General features: G+C 39.2%; 1 protein-coding gene across 6 annotated transcripts in view; it reads left to right on the top strand.

Moving 5' to 3' along the window:
• GRIN2D (glutamate ionotropic receptor NMDA type subunit 2D) overlaps positions 1-24,657 on the top strand; it is a 557,401-nt gene that overhangs the window by 513,874 nt on the left and 18,870 nt on the right. For all 6 annotated transcript variants that reach the window (XM_075191487.1, XM_075191484.1, XM_075191483.1 and 3 more), the window contains one exon: positions 7,444-7,676. In XM_075191487.1, the coding sequence (XP_075047588.1) occupies positions 7,444-7,676 (233 nt within the window). The remainder of the gene's footprint in view (positions 1-7,443; positions 7,677-24,657) is intronic.

The following is a 24,657-nucleotide window of genomic DNA, read 5'->3' as shown; positions in this document are numbered from 1 at the left end:
TCCTTAAATTTAAGAATAATGATGTAGTTTTACGTATAACAAGGAAACTACGGAAAAACCCTAAAACTGCTGAACCAATACCCTTGTAGCCTTCATTAGGAAGTAACCACCAAGGCATATTCTACAATCACATGTCGTGTGGGGGTATACAAAGACCCCCAATCCCTCCCTCACAAATTTTAAAAAATTAAGCATTTGTGAAGGCAGTGGCAAGTTACCAGGTGGTGCTGAGGGGTGTCTTTAACACCAAGGACATGATTGTTTATAAGATCTACTGAATACCATCTCAGCGCAGGTGCAGTACACAGTGACATCAACTGTCATTGCTGCTGACATCTCAATTCTTACTTTGGTGATCTCAACTGTCTCTTTGGCAAGAACAGCTGCCGCTGAACATGGGGAACATAAGTCCAGGCTTTTTTTCAAGCAGTGGGCATGATCCAAAGAAAAATAACAGGCTACACATAGCTGCTCCAGGCTGGCAGACTCATAGAAGTGCCCATGCAGCATGAAAGTGAAAGCTTTCTCCAGCGCCAGGGGAAAAAAGAGATTCAGTTGAGATGAATAGTGAATGACAGTTATGGTTGACAGCAACTATTTCAAGATTCCTGTAGTGACTGGTCCATGAATCATGTCTCTGCTATCTGCCTCATTCCAACCATGACACATAACTGGTTAATGTATAGAAATGCCAGTCGCCAATGATTGCTTTAATATAAGTAGCTGTTACAATAGCCACACCCACTTTCCCATCCAGCAGTTAAATTGTTATTCCGCTATTTTATGTATGAATTTTTCCCCAAACCTCTTAAGCTCATTTGGACAGGGTCATCTTTAGCATCTGTTTCATGTCATTGTAAGTAATTTGTTTATGTCATGATCCCTAAGTAGTATATCAGTGTTTTAGAAATAAATCATAAAAATAACGTTGATTTTTTTAATGAGGGCATCTATAGCAGCTTGATCTGCCAGATATGCTTTAGGTATGTTAGTGTCAGGTGCCGTCCCCGCACCTCCGTTAGTTGCCATGGATGGTCGCCTTCTCCTTCTGTGGAGACATGTCCTGTTACCTAGCAACGGGACGCTTCTCCTCCTTCTCGCCGAGCATCCTGTGGGCGCATACGCACTATGGCCACGTCTCCATTGCTAGGCAACAAGACGCTATTGGACTTTCCTGTCAGCGATCAGCTGTTCCTGACCACCAAATTCACTGCTCACCAATCAGGACCCTGTTTACTCTATTTAAGGGAGGCTCTCTACCACTAGGGTGCCGGAGTATCAAGGTTACTTTATGCTACACCACTCCAGTTCATATTCCTGCCTTATGACTGACCTCCTGGCTTCTGACCTGCACTTGAATTCTCCTTTGGGTTGCTTAGTATCTCCTGGTTGTATCTCCTGGTTTGATCTCTGGCTTCCTGACCATACTTCTGCTTCTTCCCTTGGTACCTCGCATCACGCTCCGTCTGACTACAGATTGCACGACTACGTCTTCTCACCTGCTGCTTCGCTGGTTGCTAACTTCGAGGACCGCGACCTGCAAGTCTCTTGCAGCAAACTCCCTTGCGGATGTCTCTGGCGAAGACCTCCTATCTTAGCAGTGTCAATACCAGCAAGCAGACTTCTGTCCAAGTAAATTTGTGACAGTTATACTGACATGCTGTCAGTTGAGAGCAGATTTCTGGTTAATCCTTCTTCTCTCCAATATGCTTTCCTCGGAGCTATGCAACCACTTGACCTCTACATAAGTCCTTACCTACTAGCAGGAAGTTTGAAGTTAAAAATTCCTCCCATATGATCTGACTCTTAGCTCCAATAGCTTTGGTTCTAACATGCACCTGAAACTTTTATAGAAAAATGTTATAGATGCAGAATTTGTTTGTGACATTCAAAGCTAAATTATATACTGTAAAGCACCTTGCAGTTTGGATTTAGTGTACCTCTGTCTAAAATTATACTAGTTAGTATGCATATTAACTGGGCAGCGTCTAAATTATTGTTGCTCCCATTAATTAAATTCTATGTATTGAATGCTGTACATATACCGTCATTTTTTTATTTATTTAAATGGGGCATACTACTAGTGTTGTTAACCTGTTTCCTTTGAGGAATACACCAAGGTCATATTTTCTTTCTGCATTTCTCTGTTTTTTTTAGCAGGCTGAGAGCTTTCTCATGTTTTTAATACAATGATCAATCCTGAACTCTAGTGAGACCAAGGTTCCCACAAGATGTAATAACAACATTGGATTGGAGTGTACCAGTGATAAGCAATGTTTCTTTGAATACATTTTTAATTATATATTGTAAGCTCGAATATAAGAGACTACTGTGGAAACAGCTTGTTTTGGAAGATAAATAGAAGTGACACTAAACAAACATTTTTTTTAGTTAAGTAAAAATAAAAAAATAAAATTTTTAAAATGATAGTATAATGTGTTATAATAAAGTAGGGGACATTTTGCTTTCCTGCATCCATCAGTACTTCTGGTGCTGTTTGGTCAATAGTGGGATTTACTAATAATATATTAGATATCACAGAGTTCCCATGTCTATGAAGTGTTTGGATTAGACATAAGACATGTCCATTTAGCATTAAATGAGATGGAATCATAAGCAATACTCACTTCAAGCAGCTTCGCCCTTTGTTTTGACACCTTATTCTACGCCACTCTTGGGGATAACCATCATCACACTGACAAATTATGCAGAGCTACCAGTCATATATCTATTTTAAGTTCATTATGCGTAATCGACCGTACTTCTAGCAACAGACGCAGTTGGGAATGTCCTAAAGTTTCTCTGAAAGGGATAAAACTGAAAGCCCCCAAAGAAAAGTTATTTGTGCAAAAGATTTCAAAACCACTGATGTCAGATAGACATTAGCGGCTGGCTTGCCCTGCCAAAAAAAAATTCCAATAACTGCAGGTATTGTTAGTTGTACTCTTTGTAGTTGTAACCACCTAATTAAAACAGACAGCGTGTTCTAAGTGCAAAATGTAAAATTAGGTAAGAAAAATTCTCAGGAATTTCTAGTAGCAGCACATCTGGTGAAGAAGCCTTTCTAGCCTAGCTGTTGAAAAATAACACTTGAGTTAAAGCATTGCTCAAACTGTGCATTTTGTCCTCTCTAAGAGAGTAGAAGAATACCATTCATTAACTCACCTTGAAGTTTGCCTGCAATGTTATGTACTCAGGTCTGGTGCGTTCATTTTGGGTGCTCTAGTTGCCCCCTCCCTTCACCCTCATGCACTGACCAACCACAGCCCTCCCTCCCTTGGCATGACCCGCCAAACCTCCGTGCACTTCTTATCTAGTCTAGAGTGGGGCGGGAGACATGGGAGAGCAACCAGTAGCTTCACTGGTAAGATGCCGGCTGTTGCTCCTTCATATTAGCAGCCGGGTCTCAGTGTTTGAGCACCGCAATGACAAGAAAGACACGGAATGTCTGACATTAAGTCACCACACATGGCGCCCTAGGCAACCACCAAGAGTTGCCTAGTGGTATTGCTGCCGCTGATAGTACTATGTACATAATGAGCATTGCCATAGAACCAGTGGTTGAAGTGGCGGTATAGAAATTTACAAATGACAGTATGAAAATGAGAATGCAAATGAATGGAATTTGATAGTGTTACAATGAAGGCAGTAGGAGAAGTGGCGGTATGGCATACCGCCGTATACACCCACACTTCCACCACTGCATAAAACTCCATTGTATTTTACAGAGAGTTAAAACTCCTAAATGATGTAAGCAATGTCAAACCTGACAAAGTGAAGCGAAGTCTTGACAGAACATGTTTGGTCAGGTTCACTGACTGGATTATGAACGTCAGATGTCTCATGGAGTTATGACAACTAAAAAATAAGGCCGTCCTTTTTCATTACTTTTTTAAGCTGGTTCTTCTGGATCGTTGTCTTAAAGAAACTATCATTGAAGCTCTAAGAACCTAAAATAGCTGTACAAAAATAACAATTACAACAATGTAGTGTTGAACTAGGATAAAAACACATTACATACTGTATAAAACACATTACTTATTTTTTTTATTATGAGTGTGCTTACATAAATATTTAATAAGTTTCAAGGTGGCTTTTCGTATATGTAATCAACATATATTAATGTTTAGTGGCCTTTGCTTTTCCGTGATCTGCTGAAGGGTATGACATTCTACAAGGCTTGCTGTACAGTATAATGAAATGTATAACCAGTATTGACTTATTTCAGAAAGCTAGGTTATAAGTATTTCATATTCATTAATAGTCAATAGGTATTTTAAGTGTATTATGGTTGCAAGATCTATATTTGTATTTCTATGCATTGAATCCAATAATTTGTTATTACCTGTACAATCCACTTCATAATGTCAACTTAAAATATTTAACACACTATCAGAGTTTTCAACCTAATTTGTAAAATAGCTCTTAACAAAGCTGAAAATTAGCTAATTTAAATTAATAAATACTAAAGTTATCTAGTTACAATATAGTTTATTATTTACATGAGTATTTTTCATGTACATCTCCGTAATGTGGCGTTAGAGTACAAATCTGCTAGAGATGAAATTTTGTGACTGGTGTGCAGAGGTGCAAAGTTCCGGTGGTACGATCTGTGAGTTCTGTTTTAGCATCGACATTCCATTCCAAGACTTTTCCACACAGAGGCCAAGCAAAATATCATTGGACCTCATAGCAAAATTTGAGTAAGGGCCCGACAATGCCACTCCAGCCTCCGGGGACCCCTGCTCTCGTCCCTATAGAGCAGAGGGAGGTCCCTTCTAAACATGCACTCTTTTGAAAGCAGAGTGGTGGCTACAGTTGGTAGCAGGGGCTTCCTAGGGGGAGGCTTCGGGCCTCATAGCTGACGCACCTTCTATTGTTTTGCCCCCTGATTCCACACTATGGGCTTTAGTCATTAAGGAGAGCAAAGCATAAAAAAGGAGTAACTTTTTGCACCTGGGCAAAACCATGTTACATTGGAGGGGGGGGGGTAAATTTAAAATGTGGGTACATATTTATAGTTTGGGTACGGCATGTCCTTGATCAACTTTAAATTTCAGTGTATAAATAAAACTAGCAAGTATTTGTGTGCTACATGAAAAAACAGCCAGTATTTAACTTGTGTGCAAAATAATAAACTAATTTGCACCCCTTGCATTATAACATGGTTTGTCCCGTGGAACATTTACACCTTTTTTGCCTTATTTTCTTAATGACTCAGGCCCTACATTTATACATGTGCTTTTCTGAGAATTTATAGACTATGAATTGAGCTGAGACAATGATGATCAATTCATTCAGCTGTTCGGTGGGGTTAGGGTAAGACTGGGAACACTTAATTCCAAATTCCGCCATAGAAACTTGCAAAATTTCATGACGAAAAAATTCCATGGAACAGTGTTGAAAATGTTGCTCCTCTCTAAAATCTGCCTAAGAAGCCATGAATGTTTTCAAGCACCAGTGAGTCTGTCAAAGTTTCTTAAGAATATACTAAAGGAGAAAGTATATATGACTTAGCAAAACAGGCTTTCTTTGCTTTTCCGGAAAATTTGCAAAAAAGATGTGCAAATATTAATTTGTAGCTTATAGATATGCACATTCAGCGATTGATTTACACATGTTTATGAACATGGAAAAAAAATGTTTACATTGAAAGGTTTGCTATTTAAACTGAATTTTTTTTAGCTGTAAAATCTCTTTGTATATTAATTATTATTATTATTATTTTATATTATTATTTTGCAATAAAATAATTCTTTAAACATTTACATTGATATAGTTTATTTAAAATACATTTTTTAAAATTGTATTTAATCATCTGTAATGAATAATAAGATTTTTTTTAAAAAATAGATTTAATCTTTACATTTAAAGCTGGCCAATGAGGTGTTTTTCTTTAACATAAATCCCTCTGGTGACTTGTAAGATAAGAAATCCTTTAGAATTATTTTTTTTTTCATTTTAGTTGTGGTTCAAGCTACTATTGATGATTTTCAGTTTCCTCTGTGTCATGTGATAACAATCACATGACCATTGAGCAGCTTCATGACTGACTGGCTCACACTTATAGATCAGCTTACACTCTCCTGTGTTGAAGCAGAAATCAATGCTTCTATTTGTGAGACAGTATTTTTACAGTGACAGACATAACAGCTATGTCAAATTCAGCTATTGCAAAAGGAACAATGAGTTACTGGAGGACTTATTGGATAAATGAGTTTCAACTTAATGTTATAGTGGTACAAATCTTCCTGTTTTTTTGTTTTTTTAACGTGTTTGTGGGATTGCTGCTTTAATATAGTATGAAGGTTTGTCGTGGGGCTTATAATGTAATTTTATTTAACAGTTATTTTATTTTTTACTAGCTACAATGTATTAGTCCTAACAGCTAATTAAGAGCTAATTAACCTGTGCATGTGCAGACTCATGGCATGTCGTCCAGGTTCCAGCTGCCTCTACCTCTTCAGCCCCTCTTGTGACTGCCCTAGCACTCTTGTGTTGTCATTGAACTGCTATAAGCCATTGTTGTACTGAATGTAGCATCTTTGTTTTCTCTCTTCCACAGAACTCTGGAAGCTCAGAGTTCAGTTAAGTACAGGAAGCTGAAATATACCAGACTGTTCTATTACAGAATAAAAAAGTAAAATAAACCGCCTCTATAAGTGGGATAGTGCCTCAGCATTGTCTATTGCGGCTAATACTAGTGGACACATTCAGGGCCGGATTTACCACTTTGCAACCTAGGCACTTGCCTAGGGCCCAGCGGTCCCCAGAGGGCCCTCCCAGGGCTGGCGGTGAGACAAACCTTTAAAAATGGGCCACTACTTATGGGACAGTGCTATGTGTTTGCCCCCCCTGGGCTAAAGTCCGCCAGCCAGGCCCTGAAAGAGGCTATATGTTATGCTAAAAACTATAGTGCTATGGATTTTTTCAGGGAGGGGGCCCCAAACCAGTATCTTGCCTAGGGCCCCATGAGGTCTAAATCCGGCTCTGGACACATAACACTCTATATAAGGAGGACTACTCATTTGAGATTGTTCTTCTTCTGCTTATTCCAATCCTACAGGCCACTTTAAGCTACATGTTTTAAAATATGTACTGAATATCTTGGTTATCAACTGTTTTTTATTATATTTTATACTTTTGATGTATTTGAATAAATATTGACAGTCAGTTGTAAAAGGAATGCGACTATTATTATTTCAAACCAAATAAGAGCGCAGTCACTATTTTCTCTTTGTGTTCTATTATAGGCTTATTTAAAAATATTTTTTAGTGTTTGTTTAGTGTTTCAAAATAAAAATATTTAAACCACTTGTATTAAAGGGAATGGCTAACCTCAAATGCAAACGGCAAACATGACGGTAAACCTCGCTCATAAACGGCAAGCCGCATTTAAGATCACATATGATTCAAAGTATTGTATTTTGTACGTTTCCACAGATGAGATTGAGATGCTGGAGAGGCTGTGGCTATCAGGCATTTGCCACAATGACAAGATTGAAGTCATGAGCAGCAAGCTAGACATCGACAATATGGCGGGTGTGTTCTATATGCTTCTTGTTGCTATGGGTTTGAGTCTGCTGGTGTTTGCATGGGAGCATCTCATATACTGGAAATTACGTCACTGCATGAGGCATTCCGGGAGACTGGACTTCTTGCTGGCATTTAGCAGGGTAACTATACCACCACCTATTATTCTATTTTGTTCTACATACACAAACTTTGTGTTAAACAGGTATGTTTATAGGACTTGCGGTTGCATAAAAATAAAATAAATATTGCAATCAAGAGGTTAATGTGGGTAATTTGCATGGGGTAAGCAATTTTTGGGGCACGTTAGAGCTTTTGCCATGTTGACTAGAAGGAACCTAAGAACCGTCTACTATAATAATGCAGCAATAGCCTTCTTTTAGCATGAGGCATTCAGATGTTTACAGTTAATTTATAACAATCAGCACCATCCACGGAGCCAAAAGTGAATTATTGAAGCACACCATAAAAATTTAGATTAAAGATATGCAATTTGCACCTTATCTATACCCAGAGCTATTGGCTTACTAATATGAATACAGCCAGAGATACACAAGTATAAATCCAACCTGAAGGCAGCTGTTTTGATCTTATTAGATCTCATCAATGCAAGAAAATTAATAATGTGTTATACTGTGTTGGTAAGAGTACACACATTACAGTTATTATGACGTAGGGCCTGATTCATTAAGGTGTGTAAATTAAGAAGTTTCTTATTTAAGTCTCCTGGACAAAACCATGTTACAATGCAAGGGGTGAAAATTAGTTTTCTGTTTTGCACATAAGTTAAATACTGACTGTTTTTTCATGTAGCACACAAATATCAACTTTAAACTTCAGTGTACAAATAAGCTATCAAGTATTTGTGTGCTACATGATAAAACTAATTTTCACCCCTTGCATTGTAACATGGTTTTGCCCAGGAGACTTAAATAAGAAACTTCTTATTTTAAGTACCTTAATGAATCAGGCCTGTAGTCTAGAAATAGCCAACCATCCAGTATAAATAATGCTTAAGAACTTCTTATAACATAATGTATTTCTTACTTGTGTACATAGTTTCCTACTTTCTGCTGTTAGTCAGCCATTAACACATAACTAGTGGTTTATCTATTAATCCCATATTGCCTTGTCTAATGTTTAACTTTAGGTTTTCTACTTCCTGATATATCTCCAAGCCTTTCAAATGTCCAAATAGGTAAAGAAGCATGTCCTTTCAAAGACATCTAAAATGATCATACAACACCACGTAGAATACACAGCTCCTAACATCAAGCACTACAGCACTGGAATATTATACAGGACAGATGTTATTATAAGTTCAAAAGCTGACCCTTTTCGGTATCAAAACATTTATCCATACAGATCTATGTACAGGAGTAACAAAACATTTGTTGGCCCAATAGCAAAAATAGGGTAAACTTCCCTATGTACCACCCAATGGTGAAAATTTGACATACATATGGGGTGGGAAGGCGGGCCCCCCTTTGCCGTGGGCCCCATAGCAGTTGCATCCCTTTTACCTATTGTAGTTATGTCATTGTCTATAAATGAGACCCAAAGTGGGACTGATCGGAAGTAACAAGGGGGAAGGAAATTTGCATCTAAAAGGTAGACAGTTGCAAGGTATAGCAATGTTCCTGTGAATGCTCTATTCAAGAAGGCTTTTACTACATTTCCATGTAGAAGTAAATTAATTTATACTTTGCGCAGAAACAAAATATGTATAATGAAATGTTTTACATTTGTTTCTTTGTCCTTCTTTCTCTTTATCTTTTACAACTTGTCCTTTTTTTCTATTTTTGTTGTTGTCACTTCCATTTTTCTCTCTGAAAACCCATATACTTGTACTAGTGAACTAATGCAAAAAGAACAGGGAATACTTGTATTTTTCAACTGACAACTGTCAAATCATATTTTTCATTGATATTAGATATTTCCATCTAAACAGCAATGAAGACTCACCAACATGTACTCTCCTTTAGAGTGTTCAGAATCTATGGGTGTGTAATAAAATAAATAATAGCTATAAAATAAATTCAACGTTAAACACTGTAAAACAGAAACATAAAAGTAGAACATTTCATAAAACAAAAAATGCTTAGTTTATCTAATACTACAATATCATAAAATAAAATATTTATTGTAATATGTAAAGTCCACAAAAACAAACAAAAAACAGGAGCTGAATTTGTCGCCACCCACCCATAACACAGAACAGAATGAATTGACATTGTCATCCCAGCTCTATTTAGGCCTCATTCATTAAAGAAAGTAAGGCAAAAAAATGAGTAAGTTTACTCCTGGACAAAACCATGTTACAATGCAAGGGGTGCAAATTAGTTTATTATTTTGCTCATAAAATAATTACTGCCTGTTGTTTCATGTAGCACACAACTACTTGAAAGCTTTATTTGTACACTGAAATTTAAAGTTGACCTAGAAAATGACTTACCCCAACTATAAATCTATACTCACATTTTAAATTTGTCTCCCCTCCATTGCAACATGGTTTTGCCACGGTGCAAAGTTACTCATTTTTTTTGCTTTCCTTTCCTAAATGAATCAGGGCCAGTATTTACAAATACAATGCAGAATCTCATTCCATGGAACTGAAGTTTGTATCACCAGAATGTCACAGGCCTTCAAAATGGCCTGTACCCCTGTGAAAATCGATTCACACGAATTCCACCGCAACTTCACTCATTTCTAGTGCCAACGCATGTACAGGCATCTTTGGATAAAAGCAGGGTTAGTGTGCACGCAAAAGTGAAAGACTTTTCATATCCTTCCGTGTTTGTCCCAGATTATACAAAGACTCCCATGTGTACAATGGCATCCCTAGTGCACTGGTGTTCCTCTTCTGTATAATGGGAATAAGGGGACCCAGCATAGACATATAAAAACTGTATTTGTGCACGCAGTCTCAGTGCTGCTGAGAAGTTGAATATTTAGATATTGATTTTCATCCATAAGTCAGCATAAAGATGAATAAAATGTGTGTTCTGGAACAAGCACTACATGATATAAAGTTTAGCACATGATTGTTCTGAATTTTGATCATTTTCTGTTAAAGGGCTCACTGTGTATGTCACCATAAACCTCACATCACACCTTTAAAAATACTAAACATTTGCATGCAAATAAACACAGAGACTTGGATAAGTTATTAAAAAATTGCGAGAACTTTTATTATGAGTTTTAATTTTAACTAAACCTATGGTGGCGGAGAAAGGGCACTGCGAAACAGCTCTCAAGCTGATAACACTATAACACAAGTGGACTGGCGCAAACCGCCGTACGTCCACAACCACAGGGGAACAAGTCCCATCATCACTTGCGCTGAGTTGGCGTCAGAGTGACTGCCCCTTTAAAACTCACGCTGCCCTCCCTCACCGAGCCGGTCAGGGACCCTCCTCACCGAAGGACCAAAAAGGAGTTACTGGTGCCACCTAGGGGACAGTGACCTACGACCAACTACCTGTGTGCCCACAAATCAGCCGCTGTACGCAGTGCCTTCCTCCCGCAACATTAACCCAGAAAATGCAACAACGAGGAGTGGGTGGGTGGGATCTCGTGCTGTAGGAATGAGGCAGCCCAGGAAGTGCAGCCTACTATATCAATAAAGGTCCCTCCCCCAGAAGCTCACATTGGTTGGGCCCAACCCAATGTTAACCCCTTCAGGTTAGTGTTCAGCTTATTACAAACCCTGTCACCCTTTAAGTGCATTCGTCCCATGAAGCCTCACTTGTTATTGTGTTGTTTAATCCTTCTAAACTTCTAGGTTGTGATTATTGTTCTGTCTACTTTCATTCATGATAGGCTTCTCTAAGGAAATATCTGGGGATTTAAATATGAAGATAATTCCTTGCTTAATCAGGGGAAGGTTATGAAATAAAGTCCTAGATCTAAGCACGTCCACTTTACAGCTTTAGTGTCAGACCCATTGTTAAGAAATTAACTTTATAGGTAACTGTTGAAGTTTAGGATCTGATCCCAACAAATCTGCAGATTAAAACCCACATGACCGGCTAAGTCAGTAGCTGCCACAGGTCCACAATACATTGACTATAAAACAATGAACACAATGACAGATAACAAAACCCTTTCATAAACATTGTACAAAGCAAGGAAATATAAAAGATTTTTAAGTGTTTAAACACCATCTACTTTAAAGTAAATATATAAAACCTCCGATCCACTGTGGTAAGATGTTCTCTTTAAGTAATTATTTTAAACAGACTGACTGATATTGAAACATTAAAAGACATGGGCACATGTTTGCATGTACTTGTAGCTGTGTATAACATTCCTTATAATGGTAAACTGCTATAAACATGTTTTTCCTTTCTTTTTTTGCTTTTCCTTTTTTTTCACTATTATATAGTGGAAAACCCATTGCTTCATTTGAATCCGTTTTTATTTTAAATCCCATGGTGCAGTGACAAAATTCATTATAAATTTATTATTGAACACAACCATCTATCTTCTTCCATGCATGATATCCTCCTTAATCTATATGTGATTGATTTTGTTTTGAAAATTCTTTATTTTTTTGCATCACCCCATCACTTTCCACTTTTATTTTCTGCTTCAGTGTACCATAATGGCATATAATGGAAAAATGTAGAAACATATATCTTCTATTTATCTGTCTATCTATCCATCTCATATCTATCTGTGTAAATATCTATCCATCATCAGCAGCTTTTTATATAGCGCCACTAATTCTGCAGAGCTGTACAGAGAACTCACTCACATCAGTCCCTGGAGCTTACAGTTTAAATTCTCTAACAAACACACACACACACACACAGACAGAGAGACTAGGGTCAATTTGATAGCAGCCAATTAACCTACTAGTATGTTTTTGGAGTGTGGTAGGAAACCAGAGCACCCGGAGGAAACCCACGCAAACACGGGGAGAACATACAAACTCCACACAGATAAGGCCATGGTCAGGAATCGAACTCATGACCCCAGTGCTGTGAGGCAGAAGTGCTAACCACTAAGCCACCGGGCTTAGTGGGTAGTGTAAATATCTATCTATTCCATATCTAACTATTATATATCTATCTATTCATCTCATATCTATCTGTGTAATTATCTATCTATCTCATATCAAACTATCATATATCTTTTTCATATATATCTCTCTATCTCACATCTATCACAACTATCACTATCTGTCTAATCTCATATCTATCTATCTATCTATCTCTATCTATCTATCTATCTATCTATCTGTCTCATATCGAACTATCACACCAATATCTATCTATCTATCTATCTATTTGTCTCATATCGAACTATCACATCAATATCTATCTATCTCTATATCTATCTATCTATCTGTCTCATATCGAACTATCTATCTATCTATCTATCTATCTATCTATCTATCTATCTATTTATCATGTTTTATAGGTTCTCTCTTATCTGTTTTAGTCATAAACAGGAAAACCTTTTTTTCCCTAGAGATAAAACATATAAATCCTTTATTCAACTATATTACATTTTCTTCCCACATTTAGAAAGTCTCTAGTTTTATTTGTCAGTTAAAATACTCTGACCTTTAACGCACAGGTGTTTCTGCATTCTCAGGGTCGCCCCAACTACACCCCCTGAAGGTTTTATAATTACTTCTTGTATCTCCCTTTACTCAGTAGCTCACTATAAAATATTCACAAAGCCTTTATACATTGAAAGTGATGATTTTTCATAGGTGTTCTTAATATGTGTTTGTCTTCTAAACTCGATTATATATAAGCTATTATCATGTTTTGATACATGAACCTCTCAAGTTGGTAGATGCAGTATATTATTATTATTATCCATCATTTTTATAATGTTGAATGTTAGAGATGCCATTTAGCAACATGTAGAATTCTGTCCGTTACCATGGTCAGTTGATTTTAGTATAGCCGAGAATCTTCAATTATTATTATGTAGTACATTTTTTGCTATATTATTATGATCATATGTCTGGCGGGATAATGGTTATATAGAATAAATTGTTCTTGTGACAGGAAAAGGAACAGACCCATTATTAGATGGCTTGTGTTTCCTGCTTCTTGGATTCATAGTTGTTTACCATTGAAAGCTAAAAAAGTATAAGCTTATGTGAAAATATAAATAAATGCTACGTATGACAATAAGCATAGATGACTCACAGCAATTAACTGTGATTATCATAAATTGTTAAAATACTTTCAACAAATAGGTATTGTTTTGCATTTCAGATATTTGTGCCTATGTTTCATTATTCGAAGATATTCACCTAGCAGACTGATAATTAGTTTTTTTTACTAGACATTTTACTGTAAATTTAAACATAATTTATTGTTTTTAAAGTGATTAAACGTACACCAGGTTAGTTTTGATTCTGTAAAATTACATGTCTATGTTATCCCATATTGGACATATGTTTTTTTTGTACGTTAATAACCAGATTATTTTTATTAGTTTGTGATAGATTGCGTTTATCAGGAGTAACCTTTTTTACTCTTCTCAAGTAAGTTTTATATTATTTTTTAAGCACAATATTTATCCAACTTTGGCAAAACCAGGGACCCCCAGAAAACACCCTTTTCAAGATTCTTGTAAGCATAACTATCACACAATTACTGCAGTCTACTTATTTTCCCCAAACCTTAATTGGGTATTTAGCCTCTTTGGTTATTTATTTTACATTTGTTTTTAAGGCCCACCTTTTTGACATAGCTTTCTCTTTTGATTTGGATGTACCATACGGTACTTGAATATAGTGGAGTTGAAGCGCTTTCTCTCCTCAGTAGGTAGTATTGTATGCAGACATGAATTCATGACCACAAACCTTTGTGCCATCTACCAACATCAGTGGGTTATAAATGATCTGCATCTCTGTATACAATACCCTCAATCTGAACAGAAAATGTTATCAAACAACATGTTTAGGCACAGTTTGTTTCAGCTAGAGAGAGTTCACAATCAATAATGCAAGTTAGGTAGAGAGATGTATTTGTAAAACAGACAATGTAGATGTATTATATCTAAATCTAAAAAAATTGTCCACAAAATTGAAGTTATCCCTTACCTTTGTCAACTAAAAGCCTTGAAAAAACTCATGCAAGTTCAATAGGTATCCCCTATTAAAATAAATAGTACACTTAACAAAAACAAACTAATAATGGCTTTAGAGCAACTTAGAATTAATTATTATCATTAACATTTATGGATATACCGCTAGCATATTCCATAGTACATTACAATTAGAAACAAACACAGTAATAAATCAAGATTGTGCATTAACAAGCAGACCACAGGGTAAGAGGCTTTGATGGTAAGCTCACAATCAATATACAAATAGGAGTTTAAGTCTTAAGGGTATATTTACTAAACGGCGGGTTTTAAAAAGTGGAGATGTTGCCTTGAGCAACCAATCAGATTCTAGCTGTCATTCTGTAGAATGTACTAAATAAATGATAGCTAGGATCTGATTGGTTGCTATAGGCAACATCTCCATCTTTTGAAACCCGCAGTTTAGTAAATATAACCCATAGTCTTGACTGAGAAGTTAAGTGCATATTATTCCAGCCAGATTGAAATGGGAAAAAAGTGCTCAATTGGACTGTATGATCCAGTCACACAGTAACATTGGTTTAGAGGTCAGTATTTGAGTATAGAAAAAGAATAAATGTAACTTAAGCGGGAGCTCTGTGACGGGAAGGAATCGGGTAGAATAGCCCAGGGGAATTAAGAGGTTGGTTAGGAAAGTCAAGAGGTGAGTTTTCAGGGCATGCTTTAAATGTTTGAGGACTATTATTTTTTATTATTATTAATTTTTATTTATAGGGCGCCACAAAGTATCCTTAGCGCCGTACAAGGACAAACAATGGCACAGTACAAGGTGAAACGGCACAGTACAAGTAACAGTAAGCACTATAACTCTGGGGGCTCAGTCACAGCAAGAAAGAGAGGGAGGGGAAAAGTGAGTACAGGCAGGTAACTATGGCCCAAGAGGGTGGGCACGGATGACAGGTAAAGAGTCACTGAGGGGAGCGGAGAGAAGCGAGAGGAGACAGAGGGCAGAGGGTGGAGAGGAGGTGAACTGAGTAGCTGGAGAGCGCAGTTAAAAGTGATGGAAACAGGAGGTAGGAGAGCCCTGCTCAAAGGAGCGTACAATCTAAAGGGAGGGGAAGACAGACAGGCACATGGATGAGACGGAGACGGCAGGGGAAGAAGGGATGAGAAAGAGAGGAGGCCGACCAGTGGGAGTTTAGGCATGAGACTGGAAGGCTTTTAGGAAAAGGTGGGTTTTTAATGTTCGTTTGAAAGAGGACAGATTAGGGGAAGTTCTGATGGAGCGGGGGAGCTTGTTCCAATGGAGGGTAGCAGCGCGGGAGAAGTCTTGAATACGTTCGTGAGAGGAGGTAATCAGGGGGGAAGAGAGGCGATGATCATTGGACGATCGCAGAGGGCAGGAGGGAGTGTGAATAGAGATAAGGTTAGAGATGTAGGGAGCAGTGGAGTTGGCGAGCGCCTTGTAAGTGAGAGTAAGAAGCTTGAAAAGGATTCTGTAGGGCAGGGGTAGGGAACCTGTGGCTCTCCAGGTGTTGTGAAACTACAAATCCCAGCATGCCTTGCCACCTATCTGCTGGTTATCTACTGGCAAAGCATGCTGGGACTTGTAGTTTCACAACACCTGGAGAGCCGCAGGTTGCCTACCCCTGCTGTAGGGGAAGGGGAGCCAGTGAAGGGCTTAGTAGAGTGGGGAGACAGAGGTGGAACGGCGAGAGAGGAAAATAAGCCTAGCAGCGGCGTTAAGTACAGATCTAAGAGGAGCGAGATGAGAGAGGGGGAGGCCGATAAGGAGAAGGTTGCAGTAGTCCAAGCGGGAGATAATCAGAGAGTAGACGAGAGATTTGGTGGCATCCTGGGAGAGGAAGGGCCGAATGCGGGCAATGTTGCGAAGCTGGAAACGGCAGGATTTGGCGAGAGAGTGAATGTGAGGGGCAAAGGAGAGAGAGAGAGGAGTCGAGGATGACACCTAGGCAGCGGAGTTGGGAAACAGGGGAGATAGAGGAGTTGTCAATAGGACTAGAGGAAAGTCAATCTTAAAGGTGCATATTCATTTTCCAATCAAAGTGATATAGATAGAATAGAGCAGGGACCTGGGACCAAGCCTTGTGGTACTCCACATAATAGAGGAAATGGAGAGGGGCAGATCTAGAAAAAGAAAACTGGCAGAACAGTTTGGTAAGTAGGATGAAAATAAGTATAATCCAGTACAGTGTCCTCAAGACTTAGATAATGCAGCATTTGTATGAGAAGTGAGTGGTCAACTTTGTCAATTGCAGCAGAGAGGTCAAAGAGAATCAGTAGTAGTCTTTAGATATCACAGTGATCAAATCATTAATTACCTTATTCAGTGCAGGATCTTTAATGTGTTAAGCTGGGTACACACTACAGAATTTGCCACCAACTTTTTATGCTGATCGATTTTACACGATTGATGTTCCGATCGCTCGGTCCATGGACTGTATACACACTAGCCTTGTTTAGGACGATAAAGGAAAGAGTGGACGTCCCTTTAGCGACTTTTTACAGCCATGTTGTCGTGAGCAATGACTGTAATTTCGTACTCACTGTTGGGGATCGGTCGGAAGTTTATACACACTACACATGTAAACAAGATTGGAAAGAATATATTAAACGGTACGACCAACCAAATGAAGCGACAATCGTCCATTTGGGCAGGCTTTCGACCATCGTGTCACTGCACACACTGACCCGACTTTTGAACGAGCGGTCGTATGTCGGCTGATTTAGCCGATTATTGGATGAAAACTTTGTAGTGTGTACCTAGCTTTAGGAATGAAACCCTGAATGCAGAGGATCCAATCTGTTGTATGAGGCAAGTGTAAGCAAGCCTCCTAAGAAGATTGGAGGGGCATGGGAGTTGAGAAATGGGAAAATAATCTAAGAGAGTATTTGCACCACAATCAATTTTTTTCTGGCTCAAAAATAGGAGTAATGACAGCATTTTTCAATAATGATGAAACAATAGCAGTGGAGAGCAAGATATTACATGTTATTTAAAGCTTTGATAAGCACAAAATGTCTAAGTAGTGAATAATTAATCTGGAAGGGAATATGATTATAGGATAGGTGGTAGAATGGGAGGAGAAAAAGAGGGTAAGTTCTTCATCTTCATTTGTGAGATCAAATGAAGAGATGGTTGCTCACATTCCATTTCATATTGGATCTTGTCAATCATGTCCTTGAAGTAGGAAGCAAGAAATTGGGCATGATGGTCGCTGGGAAGGTTGAGAAGAGATTTAAACATATTAAACAGTGTTTGAGGTTAGAAGTCTCAGTAGAGATGAGAGATTGTAGGTATATTTGCTTGACAGTGTCTAGAATATTTTAGGGCATGGGAAGTTTGAGAAAAGATTTAAATGTATTAAAGAGGTTTTTTTGGTTAGAAGCCTGAGTGTAGATGACAGATTTAAGTATATATGTTTGATAGTCTAGAGAATTTTGTTAGAAGTGTTTGACAGCAGTATAGTCGAGAAAATCTTGAGAAGTATGAAACTTTCGCCAATGATCTTCTACTATTGAGAGAGACTTTGAAGTCAGCACATTTATTTTGTGTGCCATGACTGAGATAGTGGTCAATGTTGAGCAGAAAGTATAGTTGGAGCCACTTGATTAAGAACTTTCGCTAGGGTATGATTAAGGTGTGGGACTGTAAGAGTAAGATGCAGAGGGGGAACAGTGTATTGTTAGACTCCATAATAAAATTTGGGTAGTGATCCAGCAATGCTGCTCTAGCTTACAACTCTGGTCTCTTAAGGACAAGCATGGTCCAGCACATGCACCGGCTCAGAGGCATCCGGTCTGGTCCTTTGAAAGGGGACCGGAGGGGAAGGGGGACCCAGCATTGACAGGCCCCCTTTCCTCTGGGACCCATAGTGCCCACACCCCCTGCACCCACTGTAGTTACAGTCAGATTTTGCATTCTATAATGCACAGTTAAAGGATCTTGAAAGTGGCATGTGATTTTTTGAGTATTGCTCAGTGCATGGAAGATGTATGTGGCGCTGGATATTGCGATATATCATTGGCTGCTTGAAGCAGAATGCTTGAGAGGTAGAAAGGAGGATTGTAAAGTTTTAAAAAATTATAAGAATACTGCCATAAAGTAATAGTAAAAAAAACAGCTTGTTTAACATTGTGGGATTTGGTAGGAGTTTGTGCATAAATGGTGTGAGGATCCTGGGCTTATGTGTACATCTTTTGCCCGCTCAGCGCTAGCTGGTCAGCCCGAAGGAAGCCTTATGTGCTGACTGAGGGTACCATGTACCTCTACGAGTTTGGAATCACTTAGGCAAACAACTGGGATAGTGTAAGTGTACTTTATTTTATATCATACAACTTATGAAGATGATTTCATCACCCCTTAATCACAGCTAAGGAGAGACACTCATTTACACTTCTGTATCAGGCTCCCTTAAAACATACCAACACCTAAAATTCAGATTCTGCATTTACACTAATATACCGTGTTAGCTGACTTTATATATGTGAACCCCCCTGGAAATATTTAAGAATAGTTGTAACATAAAATACACATAGGAAAATACATTTTAACAAACGCTATTTAGCAGTGGCAGGCGAGAGGGGATGCCTAGCTTAACCTAATTTTCACTGCGCCCAGCATCATAAGTGGAGAAGGGAGGAAGAGAAATAACTAAAGGAAGCAATGAGAAATAAAGTCAACCACTGGACTCCCCTGCCTAATGTGGTAGGTCCATCACTCCTACATTAGAGAAACACAGAGTGTATGGTGCGTACTAGGGATGTAACATTCCATTGCTGGGGCCCATAGCAAAAATTCATACTGTGGGCTTCGCAACAGGGACGGGCCTAGATTTTTTTTTAATGGGGAAGTGGGCTGATTTAGTATAGTCACACCCCTCCTTTACTCTGATTGTTTAGCCCCGGTTGGCTCCGCCCCTCCTTTAATTTGATTGGACCTTTCGGCTGCAATTCAAAGGTGCTGAGAGTGCTGTTAAGGGGTGGGGGATTGCCCTGATCCCCCACTCTGCATCTGTCACTGCTTGGCAATGCCATTACATCTTCCATAGGCCCCTGGTCTACCCTACTGCTCTTTGTTCTGCTATCGGTGCCTACAGTGATTGGGAGCCCACAATAAAATTGAGACTGAACACCTTTACACAAAAAGTAGGAGGAGCGCAATAAGATCTAGGGAAAGTTGGTGCCAATGTGGTATAATGTTTGTATTTTAATGGCAAGGATGGATCCGTAAGGGTGTCTTGGTGAGCCAATGATATAGCCACTTATGCAGAGTAATTATGCAGCGGAACTCATAGAGAAGGATCTGGATTCTCACCCTAGCTCTAAAACTACTTCTTACCCTGTCGGGTTCTTCTTCGTGACGACCTTTACACAGCTGTCATTCTTGTATTTGTCTTAGATATGCTCAGTTAAAACAATAATTTGCAGATCTCTTTTCAAAATTATGGTCAAACTCCATTTAAAAAATATACAGTAGAAGATGGGAATAAACATTTTTTTATGCATGTAAATATTCAAAGAATAGCACAAATTTTAGTATACATTGCTACTAAAATAGAAGTGTAAAGAATGCTTTGAAAAAAAAAAAAACACTTGACAATGATTTACAGTCTCCCCTGTCTGCCAATGGAAATAAAATCCATGAAAACACAAGTTCATGATTTGCTTTGTACTGTGCAGTCATGTTAACTACAATTGCATGTTTATGTGTGTTTTCAATTAACTTCGTACATCGGTGTACAAATCATTGTTATCTATCTTCTTACCTCTAGGCTTAGGTGATTCATGAACTCTGCATTTATCGCGTCTCAATCAGTCCATTTTCTGCACTGTGCATTCATTCCACTGTCTCTGACGTGACTGCAGCCATGTAATTAACATGCAAACCGCATTAAAAGCTGAATGAAAAATTTATTTTTATCACTCTGTGGTTACTCAGGTGATTCCTGGTGCTGATTCTATCTTTCTCGCTCTATTCCTCCAACCTTCCTCCTCCCTTCTCCAAGTTTGCTTCGCCTTGTTACTGTTTTGCAAAAATTAATGACCTAAAACAAGGACAAACAGAAAGACAAAACAGATTATTCTAGTAGGAGAGTAGAAACAGATCAGATAGAAGTGAGTGAGAATAGAATAAATCCAGTACATACTGCATAATCATTATCTACAAGGCCTGGAAAAATTGGTTAGTTGGGATAACAATTGTCAGCTGTTTTTGCACATCAGGTTTTAACTAAACTAACGCCAGAAAGGTTAATTTGCCAAGCAGTGTAAAACTGTTGTATGTGACTCTACAGCATGGATACATTTGCACCCATAGTACTGAGACCCTTTGCCAAGTGTAGAATATGTATTAGAATAAATATCTATCTCAATGGTTTTATTTAGAAGCAAAGAGACATAATAGAAAATAATGCAATTTTCAGTCTTTTGCTCATGGTACAATTAGAGCAACCCTACAAAGTCACCCCAAAGTAAATCCTCTTTGTAAGTACAAATGGAGGAAATTTATTGTAGTTAAATGGCGCAACACTTCCAGAAGTGAGTTTGATTACACCACAATAAACTACACCCATTCACATATATATGTTAAATCTGCGTTGCCAGATTTGAGTGGTTTGATCAGCATGCCTTGTTGCAGACGCCCGATCAAGTAATCTTCCCAAAACAAATACACGTCCTGTGTATTTTTCTTAATGTCTAAAAAATCTGTGTGTGTGTGTATATATCTATATATATATTCATTTTCAAGAGCCACTACAGTAAATAACACTGTCTGAAATATTAGCTGGGGCCCCCACCTCAGCCAGTTAATATAATAGGTTGGGTACGGTATCTCGATGCTTGGGAGACCAACACCCACTATACCTACAAAAAAAACCGCGAACAGTGAAATCACAGCATAATTAAAGTGTACACTTACCTTGACATCGACAGAGGAAATTACTGAAAGAACTGCTATGCGACTGCTGTAAAATCCGAAGATGCTGGATGCAAGCGTTGTTTGATGCAGCGTAACCCTAGCCTCAAACCCTAACCCTCATGTTAACATACCTCTTTAAATGTACATGTTGCTGTGTTCGTGTTGCGGTGACGTTCGGTTAGGGGCATAAATAGAGACTAGGGTAATAACCGTAGAGCGGAGAGTACCCATCACCAATAGGAAATGCCCTTCTGGGTCAGCGTAGGAAGAAGAGGGTCAGAAGGGGATCTTGCCATGAATCAAAATATGAATTAAAATATCCATCCTCTGATTCTTACAATCTGCTGAGGCAAAGAAGGTCTGGGAGAACTGTTAACCCTTGAGCTGTGTGTGAGTACCTGTGAGATGGGTCTACTGAAGGAAGACAATGTCTTCCTTTCCGTCCTGCAGACTGCCAGGACAATGGTGCATTTGCGTGGGGAATTGAGGCTGTTAACATTGATGGATAGTAGTTTCAGAGCTATGGCATCAAATGAGGATTAGCTTCTGGCTGAGAGGTAAAACCTCTGCTATAAAGAGAGGAGAAGTTAACTTGTGTTAGAGGGGGGAGGAGCAGGCTTGGGGAAGGGGAAGCCACAAGCAAAGGAAGGAGAAAGACCTAGTAGGTAAAAGAAAATAGCCAGGAGAGTGAGAAGAAGGAACAAGTAGATCAAGAACCATGAGTCAAAGGAACTCTTGTGGGGTTCAGAGACATAGAGAAAAAAACTGAGTCTTAAGACATACTTAATCAGGAACCACAGTAAACTTTTTCCAAAAATCAACAATGAAAATAATGAACTGAAGAAACAGCGTGTATTGTGATGCACAATAACTAAACATAATAGAGGGCAGTGGAAAAAAAAAGGGAGGGGTAGGAAGGAGGAGAGGGATGGGGGGTTGAAAGGTATAGAATAGGTAGCAGGAGATTAAAACAACAAAATCTATCATTTAACATATGCCTATGATTACAACAGGGAGACTATAAGCTTTTGGAGGAAAGAATAAACAAAATGAGTTGACAATGGTAGTAGGTCCGTAGTCAGGTGATGCGATGGATAGGGGTCCATGTGCCTCAGCAGCTGCAGGAACTCCACCTGCAGAGACAAGAAAGACAACAAGAAAAGAATACACCACAGAAAAGTCATAGTCCCATCAGGGGGGAGAGGCATCTCGAGCATGGTGGCGTGAGGCACAAGATCACCCAGATTGTGGAGGTACTGGGCACTGTGTTTTCGGGGATCCGGATTTCTGGGTGATGGACACCGGATGAATGTTCAACATACCAAGAAGGGATTGACCCTGGTCTAGTATCTTGATATAGTGGGTAGAGTTGGTCACAAAGATTTGGAGCTGGAATGGGAATCCCGATCGATAGCAGACGTTATGTTGTCATGGACCCTGTTAAAGGACTGTAGATCATGTCATTTTTGGATGGTGGAAGGTGAATGTCCATGTCACGGAAAGGGATCACAGATTTGTCTCTAGCGGCCAAGAGAATTCATCCTCTGCTGCAGAAATGTATGCGTACAATAACGATTTGTGGAGGTTGACCTGTTGAAGGTTTGGCTCTTAGGGCTCTGTGCACCCGGTTCATGACCCAGTCCAGCTCAGAAAGATCAAGCAGTATATGGAGAAATAAGTCTGATAAAAGAGTGGAGTTTCAGTGGGGAAATTTCTTGTGCAAGGTTTCTATTGCGGACATTGTTACGCCAAGAGCAATTCTCAGAGTCCTTTTGTTTCCTCTTCAAAGCCTCTACTTCATCATGGAGGCAAGTTAGTTTTCTATCTAGCAGAGTCTGTGAATGACATAGGTCATCTGTTTTTGTATCTAGGGTGTCTGTTCTGTTTCCCAATGAAGCGAGTTCTGTTTTGAAACCGTTAACAGCTTTAGAGAGTTAGCCATTACAGCCAGGATCTGCGGGTCCAGCTCAACTTCAGTAGGAGGGCGAGAACCTGCTGCCTAATGGTGTTCAGGTTGAGGAAGAGGGGTTTTGAATTTTGTTCAGAAAAAGTTGGCAAAAGCTCCTTGAGCAGGTTTCTTTGGCTTATTAGACATTGTCGATGCCAAAGGAGCAATACATGTTCTGGAAGGAACAGGAGGGATGCATTGAACACAGAGTAGAGGTTAAGGGGTCACACACTGGTCTCAGCACATATCAGCGGGTTTCACCCAGGTCCGGGTCAAGATGGAGGGCTACATGAAGTGCTTCTGAGGCTAGCGGTGTGCTTAAAACAAGTCCCAGGAGGGTAGAGTGAGGATCAGGGTGCCGCCAGCCGGTGGGGGAGTCCTAGCGGGCTAAAGCTCAGATCACCTGGATGGGAAGCCGTCACTGTGTACAGGTGATTACCCAGAATGTTAGTAGGAATCTGTACATGCACAAGAGGAAAGGAACTTGTTTTTAGAGTACCTGAATTGTGCTGCAAGATTTGAGCAGTATGAGATGTGATGAGTACAGCAAAGATGGTCTTTTGTGTAAGAGAAAAGTGGTGGAATAAAAGTTCACTTGCAATAGTTTGAGTAGCCACTGGGTGGTATAAAAATACAAATTTACAATGCCTGGCCTGCAGTGTGCACATTTGGTCACAATAGGGAGTAAACCGTTTTCAGTCCATGAGTTATGGAAGGCTAGAAAAGTTAGATGCTATATGGACGCCAAACAAGTGTAGGCACATGGTAATGAAGAGTTGTATGACAGAGGAGTGACCCAAGGTCAGACTCCTCACCACTGAATCTTAAGTAAATGAAGGGCAAGCGATAAGAGCTGGTGGCAGTAGTATGTATAATTGTTGGCTGTTATTGACAGTTTCAGGGAGCGCACAGAACGGACATGGCAGCCGAGAGCACGAGATAAGAGGAAATTCAATCTTACTCAGTCAGTGCAGTGCTTCAGGAGTATCGCCTTTGGTGCTTATACAATAGAGGGCTCAGGCAAAGATCCAGGAGTCCCCCAGGTGAGGAATTGGTTGTAGCACCTCTCCCAGTCACAGTGCGCTTCAGTTTTGCTGGATGGGGAGACTGTCGGGCAGGGCAACCACCCGTGACTATTCAGACCCCACGTATCTTATGCAAACAAGGGAGGAGC

The sequence above is a fragment of the Mixophyes fleayi genome, chromosome 11 (assembly GCF_038048845.1).
Source record: "Mixophyes fleayi isolate aMixFle1 chromosome 11, aMixFle1.hap1, whole genome shotgun sequence".
Lineage (NCBI taxonomy): Eukaryota > Metazoa > Chordata > Amphibia > Anura > Limnodynastidae > Mixophyes > Mixophyes fleayi.
The sequence above is the reverse complement of the archived record's forward strand: the minus strand, read 5'-3'. Positions and strand labels throughout refer to the sequence as shown.